Source organism: Mastigoproctus giganteus, chromosome 1 (genome assembly GCF_048544385.1).
Source record: "Mastigoproctus giganteus isolate SK-2022 chromosome 1, ASM4854438v1, whole genome shotgun sequence".
NCBI lineage: Eukaryota > Metazoa > Arthropoda > Arachnida > Uropygi > Thelyphonidae > Mastigoproctus > Mastigoproctus giganteus.
The window spans coordinates 213,292,046-213,312,206 of record NC_143575.1 but is presented as its reverse complement, the minus strand read 5'-3'; the positions used below and the strand labels follow the sequence as shown (position 1 = coordinate 213,312,206).

Here is a 20,161-nt window from a genome sequence, read left to right as displayed (position 1 = left end):
GCATATGAAGCTGTTCAGACTTTTTACACTGTGAGCTATGTGGCATGGTCCATTATGGATGGGGTTGGGGTGATCATAATTCAGTGATCACTGAGTATATAAGTTAGTGCAAATGCATCATGTCTATAAGTGTTAATTGAACCGAAGTTATTATAGTGACATTATTTCATTACATCTCATATTGTGAATACTTACACGAGTTGCCTATTTGGTTATACTTCAAATAAATGCTTCTCCAAAGAGATGACTATTTGTTACTTATTCTCGGTGGATACTAGGGCTTACAATACTGGTCAAAAACCTTAATACCGGTATTTTTAATTTATGAAACCGGGATACCAGTATTCCAAAAACAAATGTTTTTTTCTCAATAAATTTTGATGACAGTTAATAAAGTAAGGAAAAAACAAGCTGTAATTATTTGAATTCAAGTTTTAAATAAACATTTATCGCAATAATAAATATTCTGAAAAAATCATTAAAAATAAGGTTATTCTAAAAACAAAAAAATACATATTGTTACTGCAAAGTTAGTTATGTTTAAGCATCCATACTACCAGTCCGAATAAAGTGAGCTCTTAAGAAACATAAGCAATCAATAGTATGATCGTTTAAAATGTATCTAATTTTGGTACATACAGTATTTGATTAGCGGCAGAAAACGCCCTTTCGGATTCTAGTCTGGTACTGAGATAATCGTAGACGATCTCAGTCCATATTTTCTAGGCTTTGAACTTTTTTAACAAAAATAGTTAAAAGTATTTCATTAATTTCCGACTCAAGTTCATCTTTTAAAATCTCATTGGAGTCAGGCAATTTCTTATTTTGGAAACAATTTGCAGAACACTGATGTTCTGTTCCACGTTGGTCTTCCATGGTTGAATTATGTTCATCATTTATTCAGCAAAGTATAATTTTCACTATAGTATCTTTACTGAGTTTGGGAGAGAGCAAAGAGTGGGGATAAGGAATTCATCACATATATAAATGCAAAGAAGAGAAGGACAAATCATATCAGATGCATATGTAATTGCGCGGGATAGTATTAGATACCCCAACTGATGTTGCATATGAATTCGACAGTTACTTTGCATTGATATTTACAGAAGAAAAACCCTTTGTGTCAATGAGAAATTATGGGAGTGAAGTTGAAAAAAAATGTAATTAATGATGTTGAAATTTCACATGTTGATTTAATGAGAAAACTTTTGCACCCACAGGAGAGTAAGCTCCTGTGGTTGATGGCATACATCCTATAATCTTAAAGGAGGTGGCAAGTGAGTGCATTGAACCATTAAGGCTAGTTATGAGAGCATCACTGGACAGGAGAGATTCCGTTGGATTGGTGTAAACTGGCACATAAAGGTGGTTCTAGGAGTGTAACAGGAAATTACCGACCAGCCAGTCTAACTTCAGTAGTAGGGAAAATCATGGAGGCAATGATCAAGGGTGGAATTCAGGATCATTTAGATGGAAATGGAATTCTGTAGGATACACAGCATGGTTTTGTAAAGGGAAAATAATGTTTAACAAATCTGGTTAGCGATTTTGACAGGTCACTCGTGAGCTGGATTTAGAGAATAATTTCGACATTGTTTATTTAGATATCAGCAAAGCATTTGACTCAGTCCCACATGAGCGGTTACTTTATAAGTTGGAGCAGGCTGGAATCATATGGAAAATCCTTAGATGGATAGCACGACGGCTTGACGGCACCAGGCAGGGGGTTGTGATAAATGATTATTCCTCAGATTGGGTTAATGTAAGAAGTGGGGTTCCCCAAGGATCAGTACTGGGACAACTGTTGTTTTTGATTATCTTAAATGACATCTACGAAGGGATATAAGGTGTGATGTCTAAACTTGCAAATGATGTAAAGATCAGTAGAGTAGTTAATGATCACCGCCAAGCAGAGCTTCTTCAGAGTGACCTAGATAGACTTCCAGGATGGTCAGAAAAGTGGCAGCTATGTGCTTTAATTCAGCAAAATGCAAGGTCTTACACCTGGGGAACAGCAACGACAAAAATAACATACACTTGGTGGAGTTGAACTAAAGTTAGGGGAGGAATGGTTGTTGTTGTTATTTGGTTTTTAGGAGCATTAGCAACTAAGGCCATATTGCTCCTGGGATATGCAGTGGTCATTCCCTGACCTTCCTGCATCCTCCGTATTTGGTGGTCACGGGCTCGAACTCCAGTCTAATCATGAAGCGTGTGCTACGCACTGCCGCTCTTGTCCACGGAGGTGCATGGAGGAACGGGACTTGGGAGTTACGATACGGTCAGACATGAAGTTGTCTGAGAATTGTGGACAGGTTGCAATGTTGCATGGTGTCCTATCGATGATTTATCGAACATTTACTATCAGAGATAAGGACATCATAATCGCATAAAGGTGATTTTATAACCTTTATGTGATTAAATTATAACCCATTTTTTTTTTTAAAATAGTACCAAAAAACCGGTATTTGAATACCAGAAAAAAATGACCGGGATACTAGTATTGAAAGCCCTAGTGGATACCATCACCCAGATGACCATTTCAGGGCTATTTGTCCCTTCATCAGTGGGTGGATAGGTACTCTGATGTATAACAGCTCGCAACCCAATTATGAAATTAATAGTTTAACACTTAATGAAAATTCAGGACAAAGGCCTTGACTGTGAGGAAATTTATAGACATATAAGTTAGTGCAAATGTTTTATGTCTGTGCAGTAAATTAATCGAACTTATTGTTATAGTGGTATCCTTTCAATACATCTCATATTGTGAATGCCTTCACAATATGAGATGTACTGAAATGGATTTTTCAGAGTTGTGTTCATAATAAACTGAAAATAAAGTTGGCTTCAAAAAAAGTGAGCAATTTTGTATTATTTCATGCTTTTATTATAAGCATAATAATGTTGGAAAAAGTCCACCAACATGTCTGTTAATGTTATATTTTTATCATTTTATCACGATTTCAACAGATGGCTTGCATGTTAAACATTACCAATATTCAAATATTTCATTATAACCAATAAAAGCTGTTTGTTTGTTTGTTGTTTGGTTTTTAGGAGCATTAGCAACTAAGGCCATATTGCTCCGGGATATGCGGTGGTCATTCCCTGACCTTTCCGCATCCTTCATATTTGGTGGCGACGGGCTCGAACCCCGGTCTAATCACCAATAAAAGCAATGGGGCATTTTTAATGCATGTAATGCCTTTGTGAATAAGCACAATAAGTGAACTGAGCTCATTGACAAAAGTTGGTAGTAACAACAAACTATCCAGTTATTTCAACTGGCCTTTGTCAAGTTTGATAATGAGAATTTTGATTTTATTTCCATCTGCTATATTTGAAAACAGTTACCTCTTTTTGGTGCACCAAACACTGCTTCCTCTCTCTTTGCTCCATTCTGTATTACATGGAGGAAATAACTGTTTTTCTAAAGCTTCACTCCATTTATTTGTTCTAGCATGTTCAATTGTATCCAAAGCTTTCTTGAGCTCTTCTGTAGCACTACCACTTTTGTCATAATACCTACCAATCAGTTTACCTAGAAAAGTAATAGGAGAAAATAATTTTGATTAACTCTGCACTAACACAAGTTTCATTAGTTTAAGCTAGTTTTCAAAAAAGTTAAACAGTATTTATGTTTTAATGCTCAAAGTTGCTAAAAGAAATCTATATAATATCCGGTATTCTCTGAAAGACCCTATGATCTTTTAAAATTTTTGATACAGTGAACAATTTTACGCAGAAATCAGTTAATAGAAGATGCTTGCATTGTGCAAGAAAATGTTTAATAGCTTGTTGATATGAAGAATGCACATTAATAGTTCCTGATAAACTATGTGATGTGTCAAAAAAAAAAAAAAAAAAAAAAAAAAAAACCTGTTGATAAGATGGGATGGAGTTGTAGAGAGACAGTTCTTAAAAAGAAAGGCATGACAACTGGAAAATATTTGAGCAAGTGCTAGACAACTAGTTAACTACCTTGATGAATTCCCACAAAATATACACATATAAGATGTGGTTCCAAACTGAACGGGCCTCTCAATTTCCTTTCATGACTTTTTAGTAACTGAAAAAACATCCTTGATGTTCACTGGATAGTTTTCTTGTTGACACACACTACTTTGGCCATAATGTGCCTAGTCATGTATGATTCTACTTATACAAATATCTGTTTACATAGTGATCTGCATGGTGTGCTGGCTGATAAATCTGGAGAGGGAAACCCTAATCCCTCTAGCAGAGATCAGCTAACTACAGTCAATTATATAAATTAGCATTAGTGTTAGTAGAGGCACATGAGGCAAGAAAGCAAGTTTACACAGCATCAGCAAAAAAAAAAAAAAAAAAAAAAAACCTTCCCATTTCATTGATCCATTCATTCCAAATGTTTATCTAGTTCTGCCTTGAATTTATTCAAGCTATCAACTTCTACAACAACAGATGGAAGTTTGTTCCAGCAATCAACTACCCGCTCGCTAAAAGCAAACTTGCGCACATCTATGCTAAAACTGTCTTTCCTCAGTTTCAATCTATGTCCCCTCAGATTTGTAATCTGAGCAAGAGGAAGAATCCCCTCAGCATTAAACCTGCTCAATCCATTCAAGGCCTTATACACCTCAATCAGATCGCCTCACAGGTGCCTAGTCTCCAGAAGCTGCAATTTGCAGAACTTAAGTCTTTCTTCATAAGAGCACCCCCTTTGTTCCCTTCACCAGTCTTGCTTCCCTTCTCTGTATTCATTCAGCAATTCTACATCCTTCCTAAAATGAGGCTTCTGGACCTGTACGAGGTACTCAAGGTGTGGCCTGACGATTGCCTTATACAAGGGTATAATCACTTGAATCACCTCTTTATCCCTGCTCGCAAAATTCTTGTATATCATTGAAAAGACCCCATTACCTACTCTGGCAGCCTGTCTGCACTATTCAGAAAACTTCATATCTGACTGCCCAATTACCCCAATGTCTCTTTCATTCTCCACTACCCTGAGTGTAACATCACATAGTTGGTACATTTCTCTGGGGTTACTGCTACCCATATGCAGTACTTGCCAGCCCATTCCACCCATCTACCCAACCTTTCAAGATCCTGTTGCAGCAGCAGCATACTATCATTAACAACCAACCTTTGACATTAAGCTTGATATACTTTTATCAATATCACTGATGAAAGTATATCAAGCCAAATGTACAATGGGCCCAACACCAAACCCTGACAGACACCACTAATAACATTAGTCCAAATAGAGCAGTATCCATTGATTACTTCTCCCACTCAACCATCCTTTTATCCATTGTAGCAACTTGCCCTTAATGCATACTGCTCCAATTTGTACAGCAGTCTTCCATGTGCAACAGTATCAAAAGCTTTCCTGAAATCCAAGTATATGATATCAAAATTATTTTTTGCATCCAGTTCCTTTGTGACCACATCATAGTATCCAATTAAATTGGTCAGACAATACTTCCCCCTAACAAACCCATGCTGTGTCTGAATTATTGCTGCAGTCTTGTCTAAATGATCCTGCAATGCTTCTTTAACCAGTGACTCCATTATTTTCTCTGGAACAGAATGTCAAACTAACAAGTCTGTAATTACTTGTGTCACCCTTTGCGAATTGGAGATACATTTGCACATTTCCAGATCGTGGGGCTTCCCCCAAGTTCAAGGATGCTCTCATAATAATGGCTAAGGGTTTGCTTATTTCCCTTGCTGCCTCCTTTAATATAACTGGATAGTATGGGTTCGAAGATGAAACTTACTATCTGATTGCTTAGTTAAAGCAAGAGGGGCAAGAAACAAAAATTAAATTGCATGGAAGAAATAAAAAAAAAACAAACAAACAAAAAAAAAAAAACTATGAACTCTGAATCCCCTGGTAAAAAGTGAACTTTCCTCCAATGGTTCACTGTCAAATTTAAAACCATAAAAAAATAATAAAACACGTGAATATTAAGATAGTTTATTTAGCTATTAACTAAATCACTAAACATTAAGGTAATGTTTTGGGAACCTTGCTGGAGCCCATCCTCAGACCATCCATAGGCTGCTGCCAACCTCTTGCTTGCTGAATGTCTTAATTCCTCAGTTCTCAGTTTTATGACTGCAGAACATGCAGTCATAATAAAACTGTAGCCTAACCTAACCCAGTAATTGTGAAGGAAGTGGTAGGAGAGTGCATCAAACCCTTAAGGTTAATTATGGGGACATCACTGGATGCAGGGGGGGGGGAGAGAGAGAGAGATTCCTCTGGATTGGAGAAATGCCAACTTACCACCAATACAATAAGGTGGTTCTAAGAGTGAAGTGGGTAACTACCCACTTCAGTGGTAAGGAAAATTATAGTGGATTTGATGGAGGATACAATACAGGAACAAATTTAGGTAGAAATGGAATTTAAGGCTGGACACATTTTTCTTAAAGGAAAATCATGTTTAACTAACCAGGCTAACTCTTTTGATACAGTTATTCATGAGATGGACGTATGAAATAATTTCAACACTTTATCTGGATTTTACCAAAGCATTTGATTCAGTCCCTCAAGAAAGGCTACGGTATAAGCTGGAATATGTTGAGTTCATGAGTAAGATTCCAAGTGCAAGGTGCTGCTGAGCACTGTGATTAATCCATCAGATTGGTCTAACATTACAAGTGGGATCCTCAAATCAGTTCAAGAAAATCAGAAATCTTTGTTTCTGATTTTCATCAATGACCTCGAAATTTGGAGATGTGAAGACTGCTAGAGTGTTTAATGTTAAGTACCAAGCAGTGTTCCTTCAGGATGACTTGGATAGGCTTCAAGGATAGCCAGAAAGGTGTCGGCTATGTTTTAATACAGCAAAATACAAAAACTTACAGTTGGAAAATAGCAATCTCAAAATAATCTCACTTGGTGGATTGATTTAAAACCAGTAGAGGAAGAAAGGGATTCGAGAGCTATGATACAGGTGGACACAAAGTCCTTTGAGCAGTGTAAACAGGTGGCAAGGAAGGCCCATGGTCTTCTATTGAAGACTTGTTTGTAGAGGTACAGAGGACATAATGCCACTGTATAAGGTAATTGTAAGACTGCACGTAGAATACTTTTTCGAAGTATGGAAAACACACCTTAAAAAAAAAAAAAAAAAAAACACACAAACAAGTTTCTTGAAAGGATCCAACAATGGGTAACCAGAATTTTCACTGTTTGTATGAGTCCAAAATTAGGGGCCATAAATTCAAATTATAGTGAAACAGATTTAGACTGGATTGCAGGAAGCTTTCTTTTAGACAGTAAGTTATTAATTATTGGAATAAGTTTCCTCTGCAGGGAGTTGAGGCAAACAGCCTGGGGAAATTAAGACAGAAAAATAAAAATAAAAACGGGAAAAATAAAAATAAAGAAAATTTATATATTAATTTTTTATTTTTACATATTATTTATTTTTGTTTCAGCAAAGGCTTGTGGCTTTCTTTGCACCATTTGGCTAACACATGATCATGTATTAGCTATATACTATGCATATCAATATCGAATTTATTTAACTGAATAGAATTTATTTAACACATTTAATTGTGTTCACAGCAGCTATAATATCCATTTTATTCGTAATTCATATTCTGGGGGAATTAATAACTTTTCTTTCTTTTCACAATAAGTCTCTTTCATCTCAAAGTGGAACATGTCTCACAGCAAAGAAACCATTATGCTAAATAAGTGTAATTTGTCTAGCATACCACTCCTTCACATTTTGACTTCTATGGTTCGGGTAGCTACATTCTTCCATTTAGTAATAGCAGTAGCAAATTGATGCAAGGAAGCAAGCTTATACAGCATCAACTATTAAAAAACAACAAAAACTCTCCATTTTCCCATCCTAATAACACTGGCTGGCCAAAATGATTTTTACTTCCATAAGCTGTTTCCAGTCAATTTTTATGTGTAGATTTCAAAAATGATTCTTAAATTTCACATCACAATTTCCACAAACAGGTTTTTGTGTTTAACCACAATACATATATCATATAATTTAGGGAAGTAGACATGACATTAATCTCTTGTATTATCTGCAAATAATAATGTTTGCATGTGCTCTCATAGATTGCAGTAATGCTGGGAGGGTTAACGTGTTCAACCTTATTATTATTAGCCATATGGTGCAAGGAAGCCTGAGGCTTATGCTGCACCAGCCAAAAAAAAAATTTCTGAACTACCCACAGAGAGAGAGAGAGAGAGAGAGAGAGAGAGAGAGAGAGAGAGAGAGAGAGAGAGAGAGAGAGAATCACCAAGGAAGAGAAGAATGATGATATCCAGCTCAGGACCCTGGGTGTGTCAAGCTCTGTCTTGCAACTTTTGTCCATCTATACTCTCACCTCTGTTAAAACCTGATGGTTTTATTGCATCCACAGCTAAAGATAAAGCCAACTTACTAGCATCCTAATTTTCTTCTGACTCTTGTACTGATATCTTGGCACACCTCTTCTTACCATACCCAGTAACATTGCATTCAATGCCTCCTGTGAGCTTCCAACAGAAGGATGTTAGAAGAATTCTGAACAATCTTGGTGCCAAGAAAGCTCCAGGTTCCGATGGAATTTTTCCACTTTTTCTCAAAAGCAGCACTCTTGAGCTCCTCCTGTTCTGTGTTGCCTTTTTTACACATTCTTATTCCACTGGTGTTTCTCCTTCTGTTTCAAAATTTCTTTATATCCAACCAGTCCTTAAAATGAGTGGCAAATCTCTCCCATACAATTATTGCCCTATAGCCCTTACCTCTACTGTTTCTAAAGTAATGGAGAAATTCATTAACCACCAACTCTTATACTATGTTGAAACCTTCCATATGATCAATGTCCACCAATATAGATTCCATCAGTGGTGCTCTATTCGTGATATAATGACTTATGCCGTTCATCTTTAGACAAGTTTGATGGAAAAATTTGGCAAAATTTATTTTTGACATTTCTAAGGTTTCTGATCACGTTTGGCATAAAAGGTCTTCTAAACAGGCTACCAACTTATGGATTTTGGACTGTTTTTTGCTTCAAAGGCAGTACTTGTAAGTCAGAGAGAAAACTAGGTATCCAGTTTCTCTCTGACTGCTTCCTGTGAGTGATGGGTCAATGACTCTTGTCTTCTAATATCTCCACTAAAATTGGTGTTCTCAAAAGTTCAGTTCAGTTCTCTCTACCACTCTTTTCCTCTTGTTTATTAATATTAATGACTTCTTACACTAACTGGAAATTCTTTTGACAAAATTATGTGTTTTGTGTTTGGAGTTGGAGAGTGAATTGATTCACTCTCCAACTCCAAACTCATAGAACCAACTTTTCCTCTTCTTGATTACACTTCCATTACACTTCTGTTATGTGGAGCAATTTTCCTTCAAATTTATTTCCTGATGATAGCATGCTACAATCTACCTTCAAATTTGCAAAACCATGTTTTATACAAACAACTTCATTTTCTTCAATACACTCCACCAAATCCTTAAATGCCAATCTCCAGGTAATTCAGCAGGCAAAGAAAACTTAGATAATTCTAATCTATCTAAAACTCAGTCCTATCTTATTTCTCACAAAAAAAGAGTCTACTGCTCCTTTTCTCATCTTCAATGACACTCAATTTCTAGACAAGAACACATCTCTCTACTAGGAATTACCAAGCTTCCAATCTTTTTTGGCATAAGAGGATTACAAATATTGCTTCCTTTGCACCCAAAAAACTGGGTTTTCTGTTTTTCTCTCAGCATTACTGAGAGCATTACATTTCTGCTAAATTATATTGCCTAACTGATGCATAAAATGACATCAACTAGAAAATAGATGCAACCTTGATCATTACTCTTCTTCACATTATTTCATGTTATAATTGACGAAAGTTTGTTGTTATTGAAAATTTTTCAGCAGAGATCAGAAAAAGACTGTGCGACTAATAGGCGAGTACATTTATCCAATTTAGTTCTTAAAAACTGCATTACTTACGCCAGTGGCGGATTTAGCACTTGAGAGGCCCAGGTGCAATTCAATTTTGAGGCCCCTCCTAAATATTTTCGGTACCACTACAGTGTGCACTCTATGCGCACATTTTTACTATAGCGCGCGCTCTAGATTTGGTGTTGCGGTTTTAATCATTTTGGTTGCGCAATTCTTTCATACATATTTTAACTAATGTTTAAATGAAAAAATGGCACAACTAAGCATTAATGATAATACGTATTCTACTTCAGATTCACTTAGTTCGAATAGATATTTCATATAATATGTAGGGATATTCGCATACGAGTTTACTAACTTCTCATATTAAATTATAGTTTTATACAGTAACAGTAATAATGATGAGTGTAAAAATTAAAAATGAAACAATTTTTTTTTTTTTTTTTTTTTTGAGACCTGAGATTTGAGGCCCCCTATATTTAAGAGGCCTCGTGCGCCTGTGCGGAAATCCGCCACTGACTTACACTGTTAAATAAATCAGTGCTTCTAAAGCTTGTCATCCAACAGGTTGAACAGTATTAATCTAAATTAATATAATATTACACCAAATATGATCAAAATTTGAAAATAAGAAATGCAAGATATTACATATGAGAAATAAAGGATGTTTTAAATATATAAGAAATATAGGACATTTTTTTATTACATAGTTATGTCAATTTTGTCAACTGATATCATCACAAAATAATAAATAATCAGAAATATGAGCATCTAGTATAGGAGTAACTATGGGAAAAAGAAGATAATAAAAGAGACAGACTACATAAGAATATGAAATGAAATTAATTTACTAACAATCAATTATGGGATACCTTAAACATAGGCCTTAAACATAATATCAAATAGTATGCAAAGAATGGAAAAATCTGAAGTTTACATTCATCTGTCCATTAACCATTTGTTCAGCCAAAAATGAATGACTACAGTGGTGTTGATCAATACAATTGTACGGTAAAGAATTCAAAAAAGATACAAGCTATGGCTAGAAAGTTTCAGGAAAGGCCATGGAAAACCAATAAAAAATCTGCCAGTACAAGTCTATCATTTAAGGACTAATGAACTAATTCAAATGAACTAATGAGACTCGTAACAAACAGAGAAGAAAAATGCATGGGATGCATATAAATTATCAAGCGACTCAGAAGCCTATGGCAGATATAAGTTAATCTGTAATCAGGTCACAAAGGAAGTTAGGCAGGCGAAGGCAGATTACGAGAAATCCTTGGCAAAAGATGCTAAGAAAAACAGCAAGGATTTCTTTATTTATATAAACTCTAAAAGGAAGGAGATGAATCTGACTGGTCCACTTGACATCGATGGTTCGACTGTTGATGATCCTGCTCTGATAGCAAACAAACTGAAAGAGTATTTTGCATCTACATTCACACGTGAGGAATTATTAAGGTTTGAAAATGACAGAAGGTTATCAAATTGTAGCAGGATACTTAATGATTTTGTAATAACTGAGAGCAAAGTGGAAGAGAAATTGTTGAAGTTAAACGTAATAAAAGCACCTGGGGTGGATGGGATCTATCCAGTTATATTAAAGGAGGCGGCAAAGCAACTAAGCAAACCCTTAGCCATAATTATGAGAGCATCCTTGGACTCTGGGGAGTTTCCCATGGACTGGAGATGTGCAAATGTATCCCCAATTCACAAAGGGGGGATCAAAGGGTGACTCGAGTAATTACAGACAGTTAGTTTAACTTCTGTTCCGGGTAAAATAATGTAGTCGCTGGTTAAAGATGCATTGCAGGATCATCTAGACAGGACTGCAGCAATAATTCCAACACAGCATGGGTTTGTTAAGGGAAAGTCTTGTCTGACAAATTTGATAGGATATTATGATGCGGTTACAAAGGAACTGGATGCAAAAAATAATTTTGATATCATACATTTGGATTTCAGGAAAGCTTTTGACACTGTTGCGCATGGAAGACTATTGTACAAATTGAAGCAGAATGGTATTAAGGGTAAGTTGCTACAATGGATAAAAGGATGGTTAAATGCGAGAAGACAGAGGGTGATAATCAATGGGTGCTGCTCTTCTTGGACTAATGTTATTAGTGGAGTCCCACAGGGTTCGGTGTTAGATCCACTGTTGTTTTGTATATTTATCAATGATATTGATGAAGGTATATCAGGCTTAATTTCGAAGTTTGCAGATGATACAAAGGTTGGCAGGGTTGTTAATGACAGTAATGGCAGTGTGCTACTGCAACAGGATCTAGATAATTTGGGCAGATGGGCTAAGAAGTGGCAACTGAAGTTTAACCTTGACAAATGCAAATTACTGCATATGGGTAGAAGTAACCCCAGAGAAACGTACCAACTATGTGGTACTACACTTAAGGTGGTAGAAAATGAAAAAGACCTGGGAGTAATTGTGCAGGCAGATATGAAGTTTTCTGAGCAATGCAGACAGGCTGCCAGGGCAGGTCATGGGGTTTTGTCAATGATATATACGAATTTTGCTAGCAGGGAAAAAAGCAGGTGATTATCCCTCTGTATAAAGCAATGGTCAGGCCACACCTTGAGTACTGCATACAGGTCTGGAGGCCTCATCTTAGGAAGGATGTAGATTTACTTGAGCATGTACAGAGAAGGGCAACAAGATTGGTGAAGGGAATGGAGGGATCCTCTTATCAAGAGAGGCTTAAGTTCTGCAAATTGCAGTGGCTGGAGACTAGGCACCTGCACGGTGATCTGATTGAGGTGTATAAGGCCTTGAATGGGTTCAGCACGCTGAATTCTGATGGGATCCTTCCACTTGTTCAGATTACGAACCTAAGAGGGCATAAATTCAAATTACGAAAGAACAGATGTAGAATAGATGTGTGGAAATTTGCCTTTAGCCAGCGGGTGGTTAATTGCTGGAACAAACTTCCATCTGTTGTTGTGGAAGTTGATAGGTTGAATAAATTTAAGGAGGAACTGGACAGGCATTTGGGGGGAATGGTGTGATTTTTTTTTTTTTCTTGGCTGATGCTGCATAAGCTCATACATTTGCTTTCTTGCATCACATGCCACTACTACTACTACTATTTTAATTCCTCTATCATTAAAGCAATCACATGTATATGTCAGTTGTTGCATATATTTATTATGCACCTCAATGTCAATTTACACAGAGTGGCAATTAGGTACACTTAACTAATTGTGTGTAGGTTCGCCTTTAGCCCTCAGAACAACCTAGATCTGATGTGACAAGGATTCAATATGGATTTTCAAAAGTGAACCCCAGCAACATAAGTCCAAGTTGACTCAGCTGCTTTCCACAATTGTCCCAAACTGGGTGGTTGTGGTGCAATAAACTCTTTGGATTCCAGCAGAATAAATGAGAGTATGCTTGTGAGTGTGTGAAAGGGTGCAAACCACACATTGATTGATTAATGATAAATATAAGTATTTACTAACCCATAGTCTTTAGCTACTTAATTTTAATTATTAGATATTTAGTGTAGTAAGTACATTACACACCACTGCATCCTCTCCCACAGTGTGAGAAAAAAGATGCATGGAAAAAAATAAAAATAATAATCTAACAGAAAATGTAAGAAAAAAAGCATAATATCAGTATAAAATGTAAGAAAAAATTATAAAACCAGAATGGGTGTAGAGAGCAAATGAGGATTATGAGTGGTTAAGATTGCCTACCTTCCCCCCAGATGGTCATAGTGGGATCCCCCTGCCTATACAAACAGACACCCATGCCATTGCTAGTTAGCTAGCATGGTGTTGTTGTTGTTGCTTGGGTTTTATTGGCGCATTAGCAACTAAGGCTATAATGCGCCAAAACCTGGTCATAAAAAGTAAAATTTTCAGTGGCCTAATGATTTAGGTCACTAAGTCAAGTATGAAACAAGTATAAACTAAAAGATAAATATCAGTAAACGAGTAACTATAATAATAAGATTTTTTAAATGTGATTAAAAAGGTTTACTGAAGTCAAAAAGCTAAAAACAGCAGACATTGTCATTGTCAGATAAAATCTGACTGAGTGTATACGGCTCAGTCAGATGGTTAAAAGCGGTAACACGGATATTGCTAAAATCTGGACAATCAATTAAAATGTGTCTAAGTGATAAAATTGTGCCACAGGACTCACACATAGGAGGGTCATCAGCCCTCAGCAAAAAAGAATGTGTCAAATGACTATGTCGGCATGGTGTGTGATGCTAACACTGGCCAATAGAGCTTGCCCCTTGGCTATTGTGTGATAGAGCACCAAAGTAGCTTCTGCTTCTATTGAAATGCAATTGAGCAGCAGTCTGGAAAGCAAGGCAATGGGGATTTCCAGGACTGCTGGGAGTCGCAGTGGAACAAGTAAATACATGGGCTGTGTTAGGGTAACTAAGAGTAGAAACAGGTGTACATATACTTGTGTGTACACCAATGCTAGGAGTATAGTTAATAAATTTGGTGAGCTTAAAGTGTTGGGATATCAGAGATGTGGTGTCACACAGACATAAGCACTGCAGAAATGGCAGCATGCCATGCACAGTGGACAGAGTTATGGCATAACCAAACAAATACCAAACTTTTCCAGTTGAAAAAAAAAAAACTCCCAAAGTTCTGGCACACGAGCAATCAGACAGTGTGGCAGGAAGAAGTGGTACTCACACGAATAGGACACACCCATCTGACTCACTTCCATCTACTAATGGACGATGATCCTCCTCAACGTCCACATTGCTTAGAACATCTAACAGTCAAACATATTCTAATTGCTGTCCTCATTATCAACAACATTGAGCTTCAATACTTCAAAATCTGGCTAATCTTCCAGAACCATTGAAACTACATCATATCATTGGAGAAGATGCAAATGTTAACAGACTTTTCTGCTTTTTAAAACAAATTGCAGTTTATCATCTTTTATGAATAGGTATCAGAACTGAAATTAATTTAAACTGGCTTCATTTTTGTTATTTTCTAATATGACTACAAATAGGTGCACTATAGCCATAGCAGCTAATGCGCCAATAAACATCCATACCACACACACTCAAATTGGTCAGACAAGACTTTCCCTTAACAAACCTATGCTGTGTCCGAGCTATAACTGAAGTTTTGTCTAGATGATCCTGCAATGCTTCTTTAACCAGTGCCTCCATTAATTTCCATGGAACAGAAGTTAAACTAACAGGTCTGTAATTACCTGTGTCTCCCTTTGATTCTCCTTTGTGGATTGGAGTCACATTTGCACATTTCCAGTCCATGGGTACCTTCCCTGAGTCCAAGGAAGCTGTCATAATTATGGCTAAGGATTTGCTTATTTCCTTTGTTGTCTCTAATATAACTGAATAGATTATATCCACCACAGGTGCCTTTCTTATGTTTATCTTCAGCAATTTCTCCTCCACTTTACTCTCAGTTATTACAAGATTATCTAGCTTACTGCCAGAGTTTAATACACCACCATTCCCCTGCCTGAATAATTTCTCATGTGTGAATGTAGATGCCAAATCTTCATTTAGTTTGTTAGCTACCTGAGCAGGACCATCAACAGTTGAACCATCGATATCAAGTGGCCCAATCTGATTCATCCCCTTCCTTCTAGAGTTTATATAAGTAAAGAACTCTTTGCATCCTTTGCCAAAGATTTCTCTTAATTTGCCTTTGCATGCCTAACCTCCATTGTGACTTGGTTACAGACCAGCTTATATCTATCATAGGCTTCTCTGTCACCTGTTAATTTATATATGTATCCCATGCATTTTTCTTCTCTGCACATGTCTAATTATTTCATCTGACATCCATTTAGGCCTAAATCTTGAACAATATTTCTTAGTCGGTATGAAAAGCCTAGTAGCGTCCAAGATTATTTCTTTGAATGCTTCCCATTTTGAATTTGCTGTTGGTAACATCATCAGTTGGTCCCCACCATATAGAATTTAAATACTGTCTCAGACCACTGTAGTCCCCTTTACGAAAGCAAAAACCCTTCCCTTTACCCCTGATGGTAGTTACCTCTGAGTAAATCCCACTGGAGCACACTGTGATCACTGCCACCTAGTGGTCCCTTTATCTGCAGATTCTTAATGCATGACGAAGAATCACTACTGATAATCAGATCAAGAGTATTACTCTTTATAGTTGCCTAATGAACATGCTGCTGTATAAAACAATCATCCAATAAATCCACAAAAGGCTTGCTAGTGTATGAGTGATCAACCAACAAATTCCAGACAATCTCTGGGAAATTAAAATCCTCCATTATAAGACACACTGATTTACTAACCCACTCTATTTCTCTGCACAATTGCTCATTATACTCATCGTATTCATTAGGCCTATAACACACAACTACACTCATTTTTCCTTTCCCAGTGCTTATGTCACACCAAACAGACTCAACATTGCATTGTCCACCAACATCAATTGGATGCACTTCCTAAGATTTTGTGTTTCTTAACTAACAGCATAACCACTCCTCCCTTCCTGTCCTGTCTATCCTTTCTGTACACATTGTACTCCCTAAATGCATTCCTTATATCTGTGTGACACTATGTCTCTGATATCCCAACAATATCTGCCTTTGATGTTTTGGGCAATACCTCAAATTTATTTACCAAACTCCTAGCATTGGTGTATATGCAAGTATACATGCACATGTTCCTATTCTTAGCTACCCTAACATAACCAATGTGTTTATTTGTACAGCAATGACTCTCAGCAGTCTCTGAAATACCCTGCATCTTCTTTTCCAGGCTGCTGCTCATTCCAATAGAAGCAGTGCAAGAATCACTTTCACCTCTGCCAGTGGCTACTGTTAATCTATTAGTCCTTGTATCCCCCCCCAAAGCTCGCAGTTTTCCGACCCACCTAACACTGCCTCGATAGCATCAGCAATGATATTGATGATGGTATATCACGTTTAATGTCCAACTTTGCAAACTATATGAAGGTTGGCATGGTTGTTAATGACACTAATGATTGTACGCTGCTGCAACAGGATCGAGAAGAGTTGAATAGATGGGCTGAGAGGTGGCAACTGAAGTTTAATATTGACAAATGTAAAGTACTGCATATGGGAAGCAGTAACCCCAGAGTAACGTATCAACTGTGTGGTACTACACTGACAGAGGTAAAGAGTAAAAAAGGACCTGGGGGTAATTGTGTAGGCAGATATGAAGTTTACTGAGCAGTGCAGATGGTCTGCAAGAGTAGGCCATGGTGTCTTGTCAATGATATACAGGAATTTTTCTAGCAGGGATAATGAGGTGATTATCCCCTTGTATAAGGCAATGGTCAGGCCACACCTTGAATACTGTATACAGGTCTGGAGGCCTCATTTTAAGAAGGATGTAGAGCTGTGGAACGAGTATAGAGAAGGGCAACAAGGTTAGTGAATAGAACAAAGTGTTGCTCTTATGAAGAAAGGATTAAGTTTTGCAAATAATAGCGTGTGGAGACTAGGCACCTGCGAGGTGTATAAAGCCTTGAATGGTTTGAGCATGCTCAATCCTGATGGGATTTTTCCTCTTGCTCAGAATAATCGCCTGAGAGGGCATAAATTCAAATTGAGGAAAGACAGTTGTAGCATAGATGTGCAGAAGTTTGCCTTTAGCCAGTGGGTGGTTGATTGATGGAGCAAACTTCCATCTGTTGTTGTAGAAGTTGATAGATTAAACAGATTCAAGGCAGAACTAGACAAACATTTGGAGTGGGTGGATGAGTGAAATGAGAAGGGGTGTTTTTTTTTTTTTTTTGGCTGATGCTATATAAGCTTGCATCATGTGCCCTTGCTAATGCTAATAGGGACTCTTTCCCTATATAGTTTTCCATTCCAATCACATGGGTTGGTTGCTTTCTAGCTCCCCCCTTTGCCTGGTGGATAACCGTACTGACACTTGTCAACTCCCACCCTTCTAATGGGATGGGCATTCTATCTCGAGGGGAACCTCTTCTGTTCACCCTTTCAACTGGGCAGGTGCCTTCACTACTGCTCCCTTATTTCTCTCTACCACTTTAATCCCCTCGTATTTCTTGTCTTCCAACTATCACCTTCAACCTTTCACTTTTACTTTCTTTTTAATGGACTATCCATGCCTGTGGCTTTGGCTAGAGTTTGCCCCACTAGTGCTTTCATACCCCCTACTGCCTGGTCCACCTCCTTGTGGTGCTGGACAGTAAACTAGAGGTTTTTGTGTGAAAACACAAGCACCTAGCTAAGAGGCCAGATGAACAATACAACCCCCACACTAATACTACACGAACACCCAATAACCTACATAAATATGGCCTTTACCAAGTTTTGTAAATGCCAGATTTATGTAACTTTACACAGCTCCTGAACCTGACACCAGCGGCTGTGACCTCTGAGACAAACTTACCGAACATGACTGTATCGCTTGCTGCCAAGGCCATTGGCCTCCCCATACCAATGCACTCTTGCATGGTACTTTCTTCTTACTTCCTGGGTGGTGGGGGGAGAAGTCTATTGTATCCTCCCTCCTCACCACCCCATTTTCTTCCCTCTGGTGAGGCATAGGCATGCCTCACTGACCATCTGGGGTCGCCTTCTCTATTAAACCCACCTCTGCCTTATCCTCCAGTCTTCAGTCTCCCCACTCTCTCTCTAACTTTGCGACTACGTCTAAAGAAACCAAAATTATTCTAAACTCACACTCAAAAACTTAAGTCAACCATGCAACAACCCTATTACCATTCGACATACCCCGTTTCAGTGTAAATTATGTAACTTTTTTTTTTAGGCCCTAACCACTGAAATCTCAGCAAGTTAGGTGGCAGGACCTGTCAGAGTAAATATAACTATACTGGGTGTACCTGGTTTGCCTCCACAGGTACAAGTGTGGGCAATGGTGGGTCCCATTAGGGACCCAATGGCTAAAAGGCCAGATGAACAATGGTACAAAACATTACATGTCACAATATCCATACTTTTAAATCTCTGGCCTTTACAGTGTACTGTATCACACAACAATGTATACTACGTGGAGAAGAGGGAAACCCCTGGTGCCGTTTGACCCGAAAACACTTTACACTTTCTCCAATGCTGGTAGTTGTTCCTGAGCTCACTAAAACCATACTTTTTATTTACTTATTATTATTATTTTTTTTCCAGACAGGAGAGGAACTCAGTTTGGTCTCTGGCTGAGATACACCATCCATGATAAAGTAAGACAAGTTGTGCATTCTTATCAGTCGCCACTTGCCTCTCACATCAACAAGCTGTTTTCAACTACAGGAAACAGCTTGTTGATACTGAAATTTCTGGTTAAATCAAAGGGTACCTATGAAAGGGTACCAAAGTACTGCAAAAACCTTGGGAGGTGCATTATGGCCACAGAAGCCGATGCGCCAACAACTACAAAAAAAAAAAAAAAAGAAAAAAAAAGCAGACTTGCATTTAAAAATTCTACTTTTTAAATAAGCCAGGTGAAAAAGTTACCACAAAGGAGATAACAGCAAAAGAACTAGATGAAATCTTTTGTATCACGGAGAAACTCAAACAAAAAGGTTTGAGGTTCTCTGCAATATTTATTTCGCCAGTGCCCAGAGAAGATTGTTGTCGGCTATCGGAAATTGATTGATGAAAAGAGAAAGTCAACCCTGTTAACGCAACTGTTCAAATATTTCCGTAACAAATTGTTTCTGTATCGTGTATTTTATGTCAGAGGTTCCCAAACTTTCTCGGTTCACGGTGCCTTTAGTGTCTCAGTAACATTTTCACGGCACACCTAGACCAAAAGAAATACTTAAAGGTTTCGTTTATTAAGTAGTTAGGTCCAAACGACTTAATAAGAAATGTTGAAACTGAACTACCTCGAGCTAGTAGTATGCGCAGTGTCCGACAGATGTAGAGTATCACTGTTTTTTTCTCGAAAATTTTAAATATTCCGCTGTGCGCAGTTTTGGAACTGCTGTTTTATGCAATAAACATTTAATTCCATAATTATTTTCATTATCTTTTACATGGTATACAGTTAAAAAGTTAGTATTAGTATTAGTAACGGCCGCATGGTGCAAGAAAGCCTATGGCTTATGCTGCACCAGCCAAAAAAAAAAAAAAATTCCAAACAAAACAATGATAAAAACAAAAAATAAATAAATAAATAAATAAATAACTAAATAATAATAATTAATAAATAAAAAAAATAAAATAAAAAATAAATAAAAAGGAAATTAAACCTATCATCCTATGCGCTTCCCT

General features: G+C 37.4%; 1 protein-coding gene across 1 annotated transcript in view; it reads right to left on the bottom strand.

Moving 5' to 3' along the window:
* LOC150091507 (neuferricin) overlaps positions 1–20,161 on the bottom strand; it is a 141,215-nt gene that overhangs the window by 56,478 nt on the left and 64,576 nt on the right. The window contains exon 3 of the mRNA XM_090384263.1: positions 3,358–3,544. Within this exon, the coding sequence (XP_090240389.1) occupies positions 3,358–3,544 (187 nt within the window). The remainder of the gene's footprint in view (positions 1–3,357; positions 3,545–20,161) is intronic.